This window comes from Vulpes lagopus, chromosome 1 (assembly GCF_018345385.1).
Source record: "Vulpes lagopus strain Blue_001 chromosome 1, ASM1834538v1, whole genome shotgun sequence".
Taxonomy (NCBI): domain Eukaryota; kingdom Metazoa; phylum Chordata; class Mammalia; order Carnivora; family Canidae; genus Vulpes; species Vulpes lagopus.
In genome coordinates, this window is record NC_054824.1 from 75,202,999 (window position 1) to 75,221,161 (window position 18,163).

The 18,163-nt window shown below is 52.8% G+C and overlaps 1 protein-coding gene across 1 annotated transcript; it reads right to left on the reverse strand.

Annotated features, from left to right (window-relative positions):
- Positions 1 to 915: 915 nt before the first annotated feature.
- Positions 916 to 12,068, reverse strand: LOC121486942. The gene is made up of 3 exons (XM_041748437.1): positions 11,508 to 12,068; positions 1,722 to 2,845; positions 916 to 961 (listed from the first exon to the last, which is right to left on the reverse strand). The coding sequence occupies exons 2-3, from the start codon at positions 2,768 to 2,770 to the stop codon at positions 916 to 918; spliced, it is 1,095 nt and encodes a 364-aa protein (XP_041604371.1). The 5' UTR covers positions 2,771 to 2,845; positions 11,508 to 12,068.
- Between the last annotated feature and the right edge of the window lie 6,095 nt (positions 12,069 to 18,163).

Here is an 18,163-nt window from a genome sequence, read left to right on the forward strand (position 1 = left end):
GACTCTCATCAGACGGAAATGAGTCTCCTCGGGGAGAAGTGAGGAGCCGTGACGCATGGTCACTAGCTTGGCCTCCTGCGGGCCCATCGCCCACAGGGTCTGCCCGGTGCCCAGCTCTCCTGGAGGCAGCAGCTGCTGTCTCTGCAGGATCTGAGGGGCCGGCACGGGGGTCATGGAGAGGTGGCGCTCAGGGCTGGCTGGTGGGCCTGTGACCTGTACCGCCATGAGGGGCCCCGTGCTCACACTGGCCCCATGCTTGGTTTAAGGCTCTGCTATCACTGAAACTCTTCATTTTCTTAATAAGGGGCCCTGCAAGTCATATAGCAAGTTACGTAGCTGCCTTTTCCACGGGAGCCCTGCAGAAGCCTTCCTCGGGGAAGGAATGGTAGGAGCACACCATGCTCAGATGGCGCCCGCCACCTCCTAAGTCCTGGCATCTTGAATCTCACTATACCCTGCCTTGTTTTAGAACTATTTGCTTGCCATTGTGTGCCACTCTGTGGCTAGACCGCCACCCGCAGTGGGTAAGGACCCACTCCGAGCATCGGGGTGCCTAGCACATGGCAGGTGCTGCGTGTTAGCTGAGGTAACCGCCGGGGACTTCACGCCGTCAGTGCTTTAGCGGCAAAGGAAAATAAAACAGGGGCCCCCTGATGATAGAGTCAGATTTTGTCAGGAAAATGCGTGGGAAGTGGGAAGTATGCAAGACCGGAGGGGCTCCACGGCTGAATTTCCACGTCGCTGTGTCTCTAGCAAGGCACGGATGTTATCAAACCCCTGCCGTTTGCGGGCACTGGGCTGGGTGCCCTAGGGCACAGTCCACGCCGTCCTACGACCTCTAAGGTTAGGAGGCCAGAGAGCTCAGGAGCTTGCCCAAAGCCGCATGCTGACAAGTACAAGAGTGGAGATTTGCACTCAGGTCTGCCTGGCTGCAAAGGCCTCTTTGCTGGTCGGGTAGGGGCTAGGGTGGGGAGGTGGGATGGGGGGCGGGGGGGCAGACAGGGAGGGAGAAGCAGGCGCCCGCCGAGCAGGGAGCCCTAGCGGGGCTCCATCCCAGGACCCTGGGGTCATGACCCAAGCCCAAGGCGGTGCTTAACCACCTGAGCCCCAGGCACATAAGCAGCAAATAGTTGCAGACCCAAAGGCCGAGGAGTTTGTGCATCAGAGCCCGAGCAGTCTTGACTCTAGTCCTGCGAAGCGCCGCGCCTCCGGGCCTGCAGGTGGGCAGGTCGAGCATCGCCGCGGGGCGGCTGCTGTGTAGACCGGGACCGAGGGATGACCAGGGGACCGAGGGACCACCGTCGCGGTGGCAGCACGTGTGGCCTGCCATCCTCGAGGCGGGGCCGCGCTCTTTCCCGGGGACTCTCGACTCAGACTTGGCGATATTAGTTGCATCTTCACGGAAGACGTTGGCCAGGAGGGTCCCCTGGGGCTGCGGCTGCTGGGGCCAAGAGCCCCCCCCCACCGGCCGGGGAGCCGCCAGCAAGGCCGGGCGTCTGCTCTCCTGACCCGACCTGCTGGGCCCTGGGCCTGGGAGCCTGGGGGCGCCGCAGCCTTCAGACTCGGCCCTGCTTTTCAGGTCCCTCATCTGTCCTGACTTCAGGTTCTCATTTCCTTGGATGAGTCCTTGCACACCCACCTTCTGGTCACACGCACGGAGTCAGCGTCCCCTCCGCATCTTGTGGCACCTGCACCAACACAGACACCCCCTCATCCCACACGTCCCCCCCCCCCCCCCCCGGCCTTCTGCCTGCTGCGTCTTCTCGGTGTAGGAGAGCCACGGGGCTGAAATCCAGCGTCCTGACCATGCGCCTGCCCGACTCCATCTGCTCTTGCCAGCCGGAGTGTTGTTAATGCGTGTGTCATCTGAGAGTGGGGGGGTGCGGGGGGCCCGGGGAGCAGACACCCTCACCAGTGTCGGGGGCCGCCCTGTCTTCCTCCCAGCGAAGCCCAGCTGGCCTGCCCCTGGGGACGCATGCGACCAGGGCAGAGAGCAGAGCCTCTCCAGGGTCCTCAGCGGCGGTGCTGACCTTGGAGGCCAGGGCCCCAGGCCACCCCGAGCTGCTATTTGGGGATACCTCCTTCTGGCTAAGGAGACCCTGACCAGGCAGGGGGTCCCAACCCAGTGCAAGAAGGGGAAGGTGGCTTTGCCGCTGAAAGGGTGGTCTGTAAGGAGCTCCAGGGGGCAAAGCTCACCGAAGGGGTAGGGGAGCCCCCCACCTATGCAGCACCTGGGCTGCTGGGAACAGCTCCCTGTGTGGGGGCCTGGCCCGGGGATCAGCAGCTCTGACTCAAACCACCCGGCGGCTTCCTCACTCTGCAGAAGGTCTGGAAGCTTTCCTGGCTCCTCTGACTCCTGCCCCGCAGGCACCCCTCCCAGCCTGGGAAGCCTTGCAGGGAGGCAGCTGGGAGCCGGCTGGGTGGTGAAGGCTTCCTCCTGGGTGTCAGCAGGTGTGGGCTCCCAGTGGATCAACCCCTGCAGGGCATGGCTGAGGGGCCAGACAGGAGCAAAGGGAGGAAGTACCCCGACTTTAAAGCTTCTGGACCTGAGTCGAGGTCTCAGACTCCACGTGTGTTTTGGGGGGAGGCCCCATTCTGGGATCAAGTCCTGGGTTGAGACCTGGCCACTTGGCCTGGAGCAAGTTGCTTTACCTCTCAGAATCTCAGAAGCCGCCGACCCTGTGAAGGTGCCCTGGGAACAGGTGGCAGGTGGCAGGTGCGTGCAGAGGAGGATTCCTGTAGCCAGGGGGCTGCCGCTTTTGTCGTCCATCCATCCGCACAGTGGGGACTCCCTTCTCTCCTGCTCTCTCCGTAGGCCCCAGGAAGCACTTTCTCGTGGCAGCCCCTGCGGATCACACCAAACATGATAAAACACGCCTGCAGCCCCCCTTGAATATTTTCTGCTGTAAACTTTCCAAAAGAGATTTAAGAAAGTTGCTTTGTAAGTGATTTAGCTGAAGTAGCATTGAAATTTGATTGGTTGATTTTCCAGGGACCACGGTGTATATTGGAAATTCTTGGAAAGCGAGAAAAGCTGCAAAGAGTTCTAAATTGATGCCAGTGTCTTGAATACTGACTGAATGGGTTTGCAAGCCAGTTGGTAAACCAGCTTAGCAACCTAAATGGGAGGGGGGGTAGTATTTACACCCTGGAAATCAGCAAGAACCACAAATTAATGGAGTGTGAACCCATAGCTCTCCACCACCCCATCACCACCACCACTCCCACACGGATTTGCCCCCAAAACACTGACAAAGTGGTTGTTTATCTGTTTGTTTTCGATCTTCCTGGGTGTTTCGAATTGGAAGTCCGGGCTGGGAGTTCCCTGCGATGGGCCCTAAAGAGGACTACGTGCCCATAGGTACACACGTACAGCTCAGCAGGACCCCAGACTCAATTCTGGGGGGAAGGATGGATTCTTGCAGGAAAGAGGAAATCCTCTGGCAGGGAGGTGCTCACCGCCACCAACCTCAGGCCTTGCTCACGGGGAGTCCTAATTTAGATCAAGGCCTAGTCAAAGACGGTCTAATCTCTCTTTGTTTTTGTATTTGCTCCGTAGTTAGCTGGTTTGTTTTTATTGTTTTACTGCTGCCATGTTCTTCAGTAGCAGCCTGGTTATCTATCGTGTTTATTGTACTTCTCTTTTTATGTTACACTGTTAGCAGGTCCTTTTGGCAAGCAGAGCTGCGGAGGCCCGGCGTGAGCTCCTGGGGCTCTGCTGGGCCTTCCTACTCTGCAGCAGGTGGCCTGGGGGAAGCCCTTGATCTTGACGTCCAGACACTTAAGGTCTGCGGGTGGTCCTGCTTTCAAAGCGACCTCTGACCTCCGCAGGATTTTGGCCTTGCCAGCTGAGCAAGTGTGTGAGCCTAAGAGGCTTCCAGAAAGCGGCTCAGGACCTACTCCACAGAGCCTCCAGCCCTCAGAAGCGGTGGGAAATGGGGCGGGGGCTCGGGGCACCCATCATGGGAAGGCCAAGCACAGCACATTTCAATGGAATCCCAGGGACCAAGGGAACAAACCAGATTTATGTGTTTCAACAGGAGAACTCGCAAAGTGCGCCGTGGAGTAAAAAATGCAAGTTGCCAAACCATGTGGGATACATGATGCCATCTCCGTGAAAACACTCCCCCTAAAACACATTACAGTAGACTTTGTGTAGGTTTATACATAAATAAAGGAACGGAAATGCCTATATTTTTTTAAATTCTGGGGCGTACATATCAAACCCATAAATAGTAACCCCTGGGGATGAGGAGACAAAGGTAAGTTCTTTTTTGGTTTTTAAAGATTTCATTTATTTGTGAGAGACACACAGAGAGAGGCAGAGACACAGGCAGAGGGAGAAGCAGGCTCCACGCACGGAGCCCGACGTGGGACTCGATCCCGGGACCCCGGGGTCACGCCCTGAGGAAGGCAGGCGCTCCATCGCTGAGCCACCCGGGCGTCCCAGACAAGGACAAGTTCTAATAGAAAGTGATGGACAAAGAAACTTTAGGTTTAGCAGTAATGTTCTAATTTTTTTTTAAAAAAATTAACTTACATATGTAATTCAGCTTATTTTTAGAAATCTAATTTTTTGTGTGTAAAGGCAAAGCATAGGGCTCGGAGTCGCAGGTTAGGGATCGAAGCCCTGCTCCACCCCATCACCCCTTGATTCCATCTGGCCACTAGGGCCATTATTAATCCCCTGCCTTTACTTACTGCTTGGGTAAATGGGCACAAAGATAAAAACAGTGATCAAGGGGGCTTCCTAAAGAACTCAGTGGCCCGGTGGAGAAAGCTATATATATCTAGTTATAATTAGCGTTTTGTTTTTAAAAACAATTTTGAGTCTTTACAAAGACGGTCTCAAAATAAAACCCAAGGTCTCTCCCCAAGGAGGGAGAAAATAGAGCTATTATAAAGGAGCCACCGTGAGTTTCTTAAGAATAGGTCATGTCGGACTAACATTACTTCCTTTGTTCACAGAAGGGGAGAGAAAGAAGCAAAGATTTATGCTGCTTTGTGCCCCAGGCTGTGTGCCGGGCGTACTCAGAGTTCACAACACCCGGAGAGGCAGGTTTCTCATTTTACAGATGCGGAAGCCTGAAAAGGGTTTAGCCGAGTCAAGGAACGTGCCTCAGGGGACACGGAAGATCTGGATTCAGATCTAGGTTCACCTGGATCCCAAGAGCTACCCGGAGCAGCAGCAGCAGCAGCAGGAACCATGGTAATAGCCACTTCTATCCTGGGATGTCATCTAATCTTCCTAGCGATGGGAAGTTTTATCACTCACTTTTTACAGGTGAAGAAAAGGGGATGCAAGGGAGGTTGAGTGAGGTAGCCCCAAGTCACAGGTCTGTCTCATTCCTAAGCCCAAGCTCTGAGCCATGCTAGTCTATGGCCTCCCTCCTCCAACTACCCCAGTCCAGGAGATCCTGGCCTCCCCCGGGGTAACAGTCTGTCAGAATCTTGGAAAGGCGGAAAGGGACAGAGCAACCACATATACCACTCCAACCTGGGTGAGTATATCAGGGTGGCGGCTTACGGGGGTGCATGGACTCCCATGGCCATCTGGATAGAGCTGGGAGGTCAAGAAGGAGATATAAGAGGTGAAGTCTGATACCACTGGTGTAGTAGGTTGAACTGTGTCCCCCAAAAAGATACATTGGAAGTCCTCACCCCTGGTACCTGTAAATGTGACCTTATTTGGAAATAGGGTCTTTGTAGATGTAATCTAATTAGAACAAACTCGTACAGGGCAAGTGCTAAGCCCGATGACCAGTAGCCATATAAGAGGGAAATCTGGACACAGAAACACATGGAAGACACACCCCGAGGGAAGGACACTGTAAAGATGGAGGCAGAAATGGAGGGATGCAAGCTAAAGCTAAGGAATGTCAAGAATTGCTGACAATCTACATGGACTATAGGAAATAATAAAGGGGATTATAAGGGAAAGGAGGGGAACTGAGTGGGAAAAATTAGAGAAGGAGACAAACCATGAGAGACTCCCGACTCTGGGAAATGAACACAGGATTGCAGAAGGGGAGGAGGGCGGGGGTTTGGGGTGACTGGGTGATGGACGAGGAGGAGGGCACTTGATGGGATGAGCCCTGGGTGTCATACTATATGTTGGCAAATTGAACTTCAATAAAAACAAATGAATAAAGAAAAAAAAAGAATTGCTGGCAATCAAGAAAAACTAGGAAGAGGCAAGGAAGGATTCTTCTCTAGAGTCTTTGGAGGGGATGTGGCCCTAGTGACACCTTAACTTAGGATCTCTGGCCTCCAGAACTGTGAGAGAGTGAATTTCTGTTGTTTCAAACCACACAGTTTGTGGTAATGTGTTTTGGTAGCCTGGGAAACTAAAACAACTGGGTTGCTCCATAGCTGATTGCACAATCACAAGATATCATGTGGACTTGGGTAGTAGGACAGAGGGCTTCATCCTTGACCCTAATTTATCCTATTGTTCTCTTGGATGAAAATCAGGAGTATGTCTGCCAATGAAATAGGTAGGTCATACAAAACCTGGAGAGATGCTTAGCACTGAAGATAGGATCTATATTCAAAAACACCTGAAGAAACTGCAATAATGGGCCAAATTTTATAAGTTGAAGTTTAACAAAGACAAATTCCTTTATTTAGTTGGTTCAAAGAACCAACTGCATGAATGCAGAATGAGGAAGCTCTGGCTTAATGGCAGCTCATATATGTTGGCCAAAGACGAGTACGAGCCAACAAGTCATTGCAGTCGCTATAAAAGCTAATGCCCCTTTAAGATGCTCCATTGACCAGGAGAAATGAAAGGAGCAACCCACTGGTCAGGCCACATCTGGAGCTTCGTTCAGCTCTGGGTACCACACTTTAGTGTTTGGAGCTACTCAACATCCAGGGTAAGGGAGCCAGGAAGGTGAGGAGCCTAGAAACGGTCGTGCAAGGAAGATCAGGGGATCTAGGCTTGTTTCCCTGGAGACAAGATGTGGGGACATGGGGCATGGCTTGAAATACTGAATGGCTCTTGTGACGTAAAGGGACCCAGTTATATAGTATTCAGAGAGGGACCCAGGCCAGTTATATAGTATTCAGAGAGGGGGTTCCTAACTAGCCGCTCCTCGCTGATGATGGCAAGCAGCAGTCTCGGGCTTCAGGCTAGGACACAGCTACTGGTCTTGCAGCGTTTATCCTCTCTTTTTCTAGTAACAGCACCCAGAATTCCCCTACAAGACCATTTCCGCCTCACTTTGTCCGTGGTTCCAGGGGTGGGCACATGAGTCAGGCTTAGCCAATCATTGTGCTCTATCTCTTCAACCATAGTAATCTGTTTAGGGATGGGCATGGGACCCAAGCCAGATCAGTTAGTGTCTATACCAGGCACAGACGCTCTCCTTCCCTTAGGCTCACAAAGCTGGCAGGATAGAAGCCCAGATAGCTGGGGTGTGAGACCAACTGGCCAAGGTGTGAGAAGAGCCCACTTGAGAATGAAGTCAACAGAGGAAATAGAGCCAAGAAATGGAGACAGAAAAATCTCTGCTGGCGCCATGTGAACACCTGGATCCAGCCATGACTGCGGCTTGTTTGTGACGCGACGCAATGCGATCCTCATTTATGCACTCACCAGCTTGAGCTGAGGCTCCGTCATCTGCAGTCCAGTGTCCTAACACATCACATCCACCTGTGAGTATGGGAAGGCGTCTGATGAAGATGTCATGCCGAGGGAATAGTAATGGTCGACACTGATTGAGCACCTTCTGTATGTAGAAATTGTGGTAGACTTCTATTTTTTTTTTAATTTTTAAAAAGACTTTATTTATTCACTTGACAGAGAACGAGAACAAGCAAGCACGAGTGGGGGAGAGGGAGAAGGAGAAGCAGACTCCCTGCTGAGCAGCAATGCGGGGCTCTGTCCCAGGTCTCTGTCCCAGGATCATGACCTGAGCCAAAGGCAGACAATTAACCATCTGAGCCACCCAGGTGCCCCAGTAGACATTTATTTTAAGTTAAATTTTTAAAAGTAGGGATCCCTGGATGGCTCAGCGGTTTAGTGCCTGCCTTTGGCCCGGGGTGTGATCCTGAGTCCTGGGGTCGAGTCCTGCATCGGGCTCCCTGCATGGAGCCTGCTTCTCCCTCTGCCTATGTCTCTGCCTCTCTCTCTCTCTCTCTCTCTCTCTCTCTGTATGTGTCTCTCATGAATAAATAAAATCTTTAAAAAATAAAAGTAAAAATAATAATTTTTAAAAAATTTATTTATGATAGTCACACACACACACAGAGAGAGAGAGAGAGAGAGAGAGAGAGAGGCAGAGACATAGGCAGAGGGAGAAGCAGGCTCCATGCACCGGGAGCCCAACGTGGGATTCGATCCCGGGTCTCCAGGATCGTGCCCTGGGCCAAAGGCAGGCGCCAAACCGCTGTGCCACCCAGGGATCCCAAAATAATAAATTTTTAAAAGTATACTTGCATGTAGTTTGATGAGTTAAATAGTTCTGTAAGACTTGTTATGAAAAACAATGTTCTAAAAAAAAAACAACAAAAAAACAATTATCTCTTGCCACTCAGACCCCGTTTCCAACTCCTCAGAGGCAACCACTTTCCACTTTTCCAGCTAATTCTTTGTCTATGAACTTCTCACTATGGAAGATGAGGGTTTAGCTCATTTTCCCCTCCCCGTCCCCACCGCACAACACACCTCCCATCCCCGCTTCCTCCTAATTTAGTTATGTCGTAATTTTCTTTAGATCGACATCCACTGTTAATGTTTTTGACTTTGTAAACCCTATTCACGGCCTACGTAGTATACTACGATCACTGTCTCCTGTACAACACACTGTTTTTGCTGGAGTTACTAATCACTTTGCTTTTCTCATTTGCTGAGTATTCTACGTATCTGTTAATAATTCAACCCTGACCACCCCCGTCTGTGTACAGGTCTCTAGCCAATGTGCTCATTACACCAGCTGCTCTCAGGGTTGCGTCGTGCTGGACGGACCCGTCCCTTGGTCGGCCTTCTGACCACTCCGATCTGGACTAGTTCCCTTCTAGGCCTTGGCCACAGCTGCCGGCTTGGGCTCTTCCCTCGTCAACTGCTAGACAGTCCCTTTGCTCCTCATTTTATTGGCTTCCGGCTGAGTCCCAGTCCCTCTTTCTCAGTTTACAATCTTGTTTCGGCAGAGCACACCCTGAGTGGCTTCCTGAGACAGTGGCTAGGTGCGCAGAAGGCAAATGTTTGAGATCTTTCCTGAAAATGTTTCATGTTCCCACTTAATTGCTGCGGGTCAGACATCGCTGTCCTCAGAATTTGGAAGGTCCGGTTCCGTCGTGCTCTAACTTCCAGGGTCACTGCTGAGAAAGCTGATGCCATTCTGATGCAGGAGCCTTCTCATGCAACCTTGATGTCACTGATTTAAAAAAAAAATTGTTTTCATCCTCGAAACTCGTCTTCTCGTTGTCCCCAGTGAGCGGCCCTTGCAGCTCCAAGGATGAGCAGGTGGGTCCCTGGGGGGTCGAGGCTCGGGGAGGATGTGTCGGGGTTGCCCGCCGCTGTGTAGTCAACTTCCCGGAGGTTAAAGGCCTGAACAACGGTCATTTGCAGGGGAGGTCCCAGACGTCCGGGACCTGGGCAAGGCTGGGCCGGGGGCCACCCGCAGCAGCACGGAGCCAGTCCCCCCACCCCGGGCACGCGACCCTTGAGGGCTGTGCTTCCAGTGGCTCAGCGGCGGCCTCCCTCGAGCGCCCCGACGCGGCCTGGAGACCTCTGCCCGCAGCACGAGGGCCCCCGGCCTAGGCCCCGCGGCGGCCTCCCCGAACGAGGGCGACCCACCCGAAGCCACACACAGTCTCGGAGGTGATGGCCCTTCCCCTTGCCAGGCCCTGTGGTGACAAGGGTTCCGAGGCCCGGCTGCCCCAGGGCGAGGGCATTGCCGGACAGACCCCAAGGGGCAGGGGCTTGGCGGCCCGCGCCCAGAGCCGCCTCCCAGGCCAGGCAGCTGGTGACCAGCCGAGCTGGCCCAGGAGCTCCGCAGGGGACAGGCCGCCCGCCCCGCGACACCAGGCAGGAAGGGCTTCCGGGAGCAGCGGCTGTGGACGGACCCCACAGAGGAGTGGGCCGTAGCCCAGGTGCGCCCGGAGGGGAGAGCATCCTGGGCCGCGGGAAGACGCTGAACGCCAGGCATGGGGAGCGTCGCAGTGGGTTCTGGAAGCCACCAAGCAGAGCCCCGAGCAGGGGGAGTGCAGGACCCCGGGGGGGGGGACCCACTCCTGAAGGGCCTGCCCACGCCCCGGGGAGCTGGTGCGTATCCTGGGGCTCTGGGGTGCTATCCTGGGGCTCTGGGGGGTGCTATCCTGGGGCTCCAGGGGGTGCTATCCTGGGGCTCTGGGGGGTGCTATTCTGGGGCTCTGGGGGGTGCGTATCCTGGGGCTCTGGGGTGCTATCCTGGGGCTCCGGGGGGTGCTATTCTGGGGCTCTGGGGGGTGCGTATCCTGGGGCTCTGGGGTGCTATCCTGGTGCTCCAGGGGGTGCTATCCTGGGGCTCTGGGGGGTGCTATCCTGGGGCTCTGGGGGGTGCTATCCTGGGGCTCTGGGGGTGCTATCCTGGGGCTCTCGGGGGCCGGGCCTGGCTTCCGGGAGAGCCGGGCGAGCAGACTGGTGCTTTAGCAGCCCCTCGTCTGGGGGAGGCAGGCCCGTGGGGGGCCTGATGTGAATGAGGGGCCTCCAGGCCTGTTGGAGGCTGGCCTCCCTTTGGGGGGGAGCCAGTAGCGATGGGAGCCTGGGGGAAAGGTCAGGGTGGGGATGGCCACCACCCCTTTGGGTCCCTGTTTGGCCACAGGAGGCCCTGTGGTGCGTCCTCCAGGCCTCTGGATGCCTCCCGGTGTGGGAGCCCCCAGGCTCAGCTCCAGAGCCCGTAGAACCCTCCAGGGCTTTCTCAAATCCTCCCTCAGTCCCACTCCACGGTCAGACTCACCCGCCCTCCTGAGGCCCGTGAAAGACCTTGAGGCCTTGACCTAACCTCACTCATCTGCCGGCAGCCTCGTCGCCTTCTCCTCTACGTGACTGCGGGCAAGTGCGTCACTCCTCAGTCACTTCCCCAGGGGACGGGTTGGGCCTGAGGCGGCAGCTCCCCGGGGCCTGCGCCAGCCACCCTGAGGGCTGGGAGCCCCCGACCCCGGAGCCCTGCTCAGGCCTGCCCTGTGGAGCTGCGGGGGCTGCAGGGAGCTTGCCCCCCCCCACCAAGCCTGCAGACCTTTTTTTGGAATTTGGTCTCTCCCAGGCCAGCACTCGGATCCTAGGATCTGGGTGTCCCGCCTGGACCCACCCGAACCCCAGGAGCCGCAGGGGGCCGGTCCTCCGGAGGGCACCCACCCCTGCTCTGGGCGTGCATCACAGGGGATCCTTAATCGGCACAGAAGCCTCCGTGCAACAGTTTGCCCAGCTCAGTGACGCTCCTTCTTCGGTCTCCCCCGCGTCCTTCAGGAAGCCGTAGACCAGAACAAGCTTCGTTCTCGGGGGTCCTGGGTACAAGACTCACCTGGGTTTGTCCCACTTAACTGTCCTGCTCTGGCAGCGGGGGCTCAGGTCTCCAGGTGGGAAGGGGACCCCGTCCTTCCACCTCCTGCCCCTCTGAGGAGGCCCGGCCCACCCCTGCGTGGGGCCGGAGTGCAGCTGCCCTTGGCCCCCAGAAGGGCTGAGGGCCTTATGTAACCAGTCTTGACCAGACATTCAGGTTCCACAGGTACAGCCTGCAAGTTAAAAATTGTTCTAAAAATGCAGTGCGGCTGCCCAAACACACAGTCCTGGAGGAGGAGGAGGCGGGGGGCGGAGGCCGCGGTCAGAAGGATGAAGGATGTGTTTTCCGTGGGGACGTTCGCCCCAAGCGCTTTGACCCCAAGGGAACCCTCAGACTTGGGGGCCAGTGGCACATGCCTGCCCCCTAGAAATAGGTCGTGTGGCCTCGCCCCCTCCCGGCTCCCTGCCCCTTCGTAATCCTGCAAGCTCCCCACCTCTGCCTGAATTGGGGTCTTGCTTTTCTGGGGTGTTTGTTTTTTTTTTGAAAGTGTCCAAACTTTGAGGCTCCTCTAACCTTCCTCTACTTCTTCTCTGGTCCCTTATTTGTTTTCTTCTTTTTCCGCCTTGCCTCTGCTCCCCTCTACGCACCAAGTAATGGGGAGGGGAATTCCTCTGTCCCCTCCTTAGGCTCTGGCCCTCTCCCTGAGCCTCGGGTCCTCCATCTGTGACCTTGGGGGAAGTTCCTCCATCTCTCAGCTGCTGTGCAACAGGAACCATCCATCGTCTTCTCTGCCTCATGAGATGGTTGTGAAAATCCAAAGAGGTGACACCGACTCCTGTACACATGCACATGGACTTTTTAAAAAAAGATTTTATTTATTCATGAGAGATAGAGAGAGAGAGAGAGAGAGGCAGAGACACAGGCAGAGGGAGAAACAGGCTCCATGCAGGGAGCCCGACGTGGGACTCGATCCCAGGACTCTAGGATCATGCCTGAGACAAAGGCAGATGCTCAAGTACTGAGCCCCCCAGGTGCTCTAGTACGTGGACTTTAAAACTTGCGTTCTTTGGTTCATTTGTTACATATTTATTAAGCATTTACAATTTGCCAGGCACGGTGGTACGTTCTGGGGCATGTAATGAGGAATGAAAGACGCCAATGGGTGACGGCATCAGAATTACGTGGAGGGCTTCAAAAAAGAGCCTCCCAACCTCCACGCAGACCTACAGGGGCAGGCTCTACAAGAGGGGGCCAGGGAGGGAGGGTGGGGGCCTGACCCCCACCCCGCCCCCCTGGGCCTGGAAACCAGTGTGTCAGCGAGGGAAGAAGCAGAGAGAGCCGAGGACGGAGAGCACTTTGGTTTGTTTTTTGGGTTTTTTTGTTTTTAATTTTTTTTAAATTTATTTTTGATAGTCACACAGAGAGAGAGGCAGAGACATAGGCAGAGGGAGAAGCAGGCTCCATGCACCGGGAGCCTGATGTGGGATTCGATCCTGGGTCTCCAGGATCGCACCCTGGGCCAAAGGCAGGCACCAAACCACTGCGCTACCCAGGGATCCCCGGAGAGCACTTTGGGAAGGAAGACTCCGCTCCCCAAGGTGGGGAAGAAGGCGAAGGGAGTTGGCTCAAGGGGAAACAAGAGGGCCTTTTCACCTGCCTCTTGACTAGGTCTGCCCACGTACCTGTCTCCAGGCTGCCTAGCAACTGGTAACCTGGGACAGAGTCTTTCAAAAACTAAGGAAAAGAACCACAAAGGAAACGCGGTAGCTCTAATCATTTCTTCATAACAGGTGGCTTTCTCCCCTCAGCTGGGATATTTCACAGGGGCTTTCGCTCACGGGTCAGCCTTTCCCTATTTTTTTGTCTAGAGAGTCCATTCTTCTTTTTCTTTTTTTAAAGATCTTTTTTTTTTTTTTTCAAGATTTATGTATTTATTCTGAGAGAGACAGGGGGTGGGGGGAAGAGGGAGAGAATCTCAAGCAGACTCCCTGCTGAGCACCCACGACCCGTGAGATCATGAACTGAGCCAAAACCAAGAGTCAGAGGCTTAACCAACTGAGCCACCCAGGCGCCCCAAGATCTTATTTTTAAGCGATCTCTATACCCAATACGGGGCCCAAACTTACAGCCCCAAGATCAAGTCATGTGCTCCTCCAGCTGAGCCAGCCAGGCACCCCGAGAGTCCTTCTTAAAGGAGGCATATGTTTTCCACTTTGCTCTTGGTGTACGTGTAAGTAAAAACAGTAAGGTGTGTTTGTTTCTTTAAATATCAGTGATATTTATGCTGATGTTGATGAAGCAGTTATTAAGTCTTACTGCCTGGAAATTTATGCCCATTAGGAAATGAGCAGAGGAGCACCTGGGTGGCTCAGTCGGTTCAGGGCCTGCCTTTGGCTCAGGGTGTGATCTCAGGGTCTGGGGATCCAGCCCTGCATGAGGCTTCCTGCTCAGTGGGGAGTCTGCTTCTTCTCCTCCTCCCTCTGTTCTCTCTCTCTCTCTCTCTCTGTCTCACTCAAATAAATAAATAATCTTAAAAAAGAAAAGAAAAGAAAAGAAATGAGCAGAGAGATCCTTGGCTGGCTGGGTCGGTAGAGCATCTGACTCTTGATCTCGGAGTCATGAGTTCGAGCCCCATGCTAGGCACTTAAAAAATAAAATGAGCAGGAAAAAAAAAAGACAAAAACCTAACATCTCCAACCTCGATAGTTTTTGTCCAAATTTTCTTTAGAAGAGTCCTTTAGGAACGATGACCTGATGTTCAGCAACGCCCGCATTCTACCACAGTATCTTTTTTCTTTCTGTTAAATTTAAGTTGAAATGAATATCTGTAATTTTGAAATGTTAGCAGTGATTTTTTTTGTGTTCCAGTTATTTGAGTAGCCAGTCACTATTGACTGGAAGAGCAGTGAATGAAACAGAAGTTCTGATGGAGTCTACACTCCAGCTGGAGATGGGTCACAAGCCCAATTCACCAGATGGCATAAGACCATGGTTAGTATGGGAGATAGTAATAAAATGCCCTGAAGGGAAAACAAAAATTGGGGATGAAAAGGACAAAATGAGAGTCACTTAGATGGGGAGGGAATTTTAGGTAGGGGAGCCTGCAAGAAGATGTTTTTAGACTTTTCATCCCACAAGATTTCAAAGATATGCAAAGGCAGAGAGAACAATGAAATGAGTTCCTATACATCACCTGGTTTCAACAATATTGACATTGCACCAATTTAGTTTATCCAATTTTCTCCATCTTTTGTTTGTTTGGTCCTGGGGTTTTTAAAAGCAAATCTGAGATTTCACATGCATTTTCCTGTAAATGCTCCAGTAAGCATCTTAATTGTTAAGCTTATTTTTAAAATTACACATTTACTTGCTGTTACGTGCCCCCCCCCCCCAGTTAACAACAGTGCCTTCACATCATCTTACAACCAGCCCCATACTCTTATTCCCCAACTGACTCAGAAATATATTCTACATTTGGTTTTGAAACAGGATAACTGGGGATCCCTGGGTGGCACAGCGGTTTGGCACCTGCCTTTGGCCCAGGGCGCGATCCTGGAGACCTGGGATCGAATCCCACGTCGGGCTCCCGGTGCATGGAGCCTGCTTCTCCCTCTGTCTGTGTCTGTGCCTCTCTCTCTCCCTGTGACTATCATAAAAAAAAAGAAACAGGATAACAAAGGTTAATTCTAAGTGAAGACTTTCACTTTATTATTTTTTTATTTTTTATTTTTTATTTTAGACATTCACTTTAATACTCTATTTTTCTCACTCTCCTCTGTATTTCCCAGGATTTAGCACAGAGTAAATGCTCCATGAATGTTTACTGTTCCCTGAATCATCTGAATGAATGAAAGCGTTGTAGGCCCCATGGTAGACACTTGCAGAGCTGAGCAGAGCAGGGAACCAAGGGGATCATTTCAGGAGGAGGAGAAGAGAGCAGAGAAGTCAAGAAGTCACATGTGGGACAGTTTGAGAAAGGGAGGGGGATGTGCTTCTTTGGCCAAAGATCACACTGTCAACATCCTTCAAACCCAGAAGAGATGGGACTAGGACAACGGAGCAATAACCAGAGGGTTTAGAGGCAGAGATCCTGGCCTTAGCCCTGACTCTGAAGAGAAACCAGGCCCAGAGGGCCTGACAGGGAGCCCCTGAGCCCATAGAGGCAAACACCGTGTTTTAAAGAGGCATGCCAAAGAGATTGTGTATGCCTCAGACCAGCAGTTTATCTCCTATAATTTGGCCTAAGCAAATAATGACAAGTGAGAGCAAAGGTGAGTCCAAGGATTTTCATTACAGCATTGTTGATAAGGCCAAAAGCCGCAAAAAGCCTGCCCAGCCGCAGGGGGATGGTTCCTAAGGCCTGAGTCACATGATGAAAAGGTATGTAGTCCTTAAACGGCATGTGGAGACCTGCATACTTACAGATTTGAAAAGGTGCTCGAGATACATATATTGCACGAAAAGCCACATTTCCAAGCAGTGTGTTTGATGACATTTCATTTTGACTGTTTTATATCTAAGTATGAGACAAAAAATATATTGGTTAGCTCTGGTTGGTGGGCCTACAGATGATTTGTGTGTGTGTCTCTCTCTCTTTTTTTTTGTTTTTTGCTTATTTTTGAAAAATTTCCTGCGATAAATATAGCTGGTGCGGATAATAAGCATGAAAAGAAAATCAGAATAAATAAGATCTACACTATCCTCTAGGGATGGAGGTTAGTAGTGTGATCTGACAGGTGTAAATTGACTAAAGGGAAAAGCACTTGGGATTCCCAGGGAGCAATATTCCCAGGGGAGAAACCTCGGGCCCCAGGGATCCTCGGGGGGAACAGGGAACCCTCCTCAAACAGAGCAGGTGTTGAAACCCAGTCAACTAGCGCTAATCAGCTCCATTACCCTCAGCTCAAGGCATAGCCTGCCAGGTGTGGGGATAATGGGATTATAAAAGCAAGATTGGTTCTAGGGCCACAGGGGGTGTCCGCAGGCACCAGCTCCGCGCCAGGCCTCCAGGCAAGTGCCAGCCCTTCCAGGCGCTGGGGTATCTGACCCTTGTACTGAGGGCTTGGCTGGTTCCTGCGACTCGATCTCAGGGTCGTGAGTGCAAGCACCACGTTGGGTGTAGAGATTACTAAGAAAGTGGGCGCCTGGGTGGCTCAGGTGGTTGGATGTCTGCCTTCGGCTCAGGTCATGATTTCAGGGTCCTGGGATGGAATTCCACTTTGGGTTCCCTGCTCAGCAGGGAGGCTGCTTCTCCCTCTCATTCTCCCTCTGTGCTCTCCCCCCCTTTCTCAAATAAATCTTTATTAATAAATAAATCTTTAAATAAATTTAAAGAAAGAAATGTAAAAAAGTAAAATTTTTCTGTCTTAAAAAAAAATAAATATAACTTAAAATGTATACCGAGGAAGAAAAACGTGATTGATAAACCTGAACCCCTAAGATATTTTTTTTTAAGTTAATTTTCCTTCTATACCGCAGTTCATATACATGGGCATATTGGCATCCCCCGTGGCCTGCCCATGGGATCCTGATCTCTTCATTTACCGTCAAGAGCGCAGATTCCCCAGTTTCCAGGGCAAGGCCTCCTGGCCCCACTCCTTGGGCCCGGCTCCCCAGGCAGGGCTTGGACCCGCCCTGAGGACTGCGGCCTGCGGTGTAGATCCTGAAAACCCTCAAGGAACAAGACTCTCAACCTGGACTGAATGCTCAGGGAACAACGCTTGGAGAGGAAAGGCACAGAGTTGAGATTAAGACCATAAAATTCCCTGTAATCATGTTTTCTTGTTTGTTAATGGTTAACTAATTATCATTATATATAATAATTGATATTATTAATAATCGAGGCAGCACCCTCCATGAAGGGACGCCGTGGCCACCTTCGTGGGGCCGCATCCTTCACTCACACAGCAGGTCCTGCGGGCTCCTCCTCGCAGCTGCCGAGAGACCATCGTGATTCTGCTGGCTTTGCTGCTGGTGACCCGCAGGAAGGTCAGCGGCGTCCCTCTCACACAGCTCAGCCTGCTGCTCATTCTCTGACTTGGGAGCAGGGCCCCCGGCTTGAGCACTGGGCCATTTGTGGGCCTCGCTCACATTGTGAGACCCTGGAGAGTCTCTGTGTCTGTCCTCCCTGTCCCGTCTCCTTGTCTGTCCTCCCCATCCAGTCTCCATGTCGGTCCTCCCCATCCAGTCTCCGCGACGGTCCTCTCCGTCCCATCTCTGTGTCTGTCCTCCGCATCTCGTCTCATTGTCTGTCCTCCCTGTCCCGTCTCCGCGTCGGTCCTCCCCGTCCAGTCTCATTGTCTATCCTCCCCGTCCCGTCTCCACGTCAGTCCTCCCCGTCCAGTCTCATTGTCTGTCCTCCCCGTCCCATCTCCGTGTCTGTCCTCCCCATCCCGTCTCTGTGTCTGTCCTCCCCGTCCATTCTCCGTGTCGGGCCTCCCCGTCCAGGATGCCAGAGCATGCAGGCTGACACAGAGCCCTCGATGGGCCCCACCAGGGAGGTCTACACAGGCCTGGCGACCTACCCACTAAGCCCACTAAGCTAGCCTGAGGCCAGGGCCCACCTTCCTCAGCTTCCCTTACTTCCCCCAAGGCTACACTATGCAAAACATAAAATGTTTACTCCAATTCGACCATTTGCCTCTGGTTTTGTTTTGCTTTGTTTTGTTTTAAAAGAA

What these genes read in the sequence shown, in the direction of transcription:
- LOC121486942 (XM_041748437.1), bottom strand. Translation starts at nt 2,770, where the DNA reads ATGGACGACAAAAGCGGCAGCCCCCTGGCTACAGGAATCCTCCTCTGC. An exon ending in CGGGGGGGGGGGGGGGGGAC is followed by an intron (nt 962 to 1,721) that starts GTGTGGGATGAG and finishes TCCCCACCCTAG; the next exon opens with CCCCTACCCGACCAGCAAAG.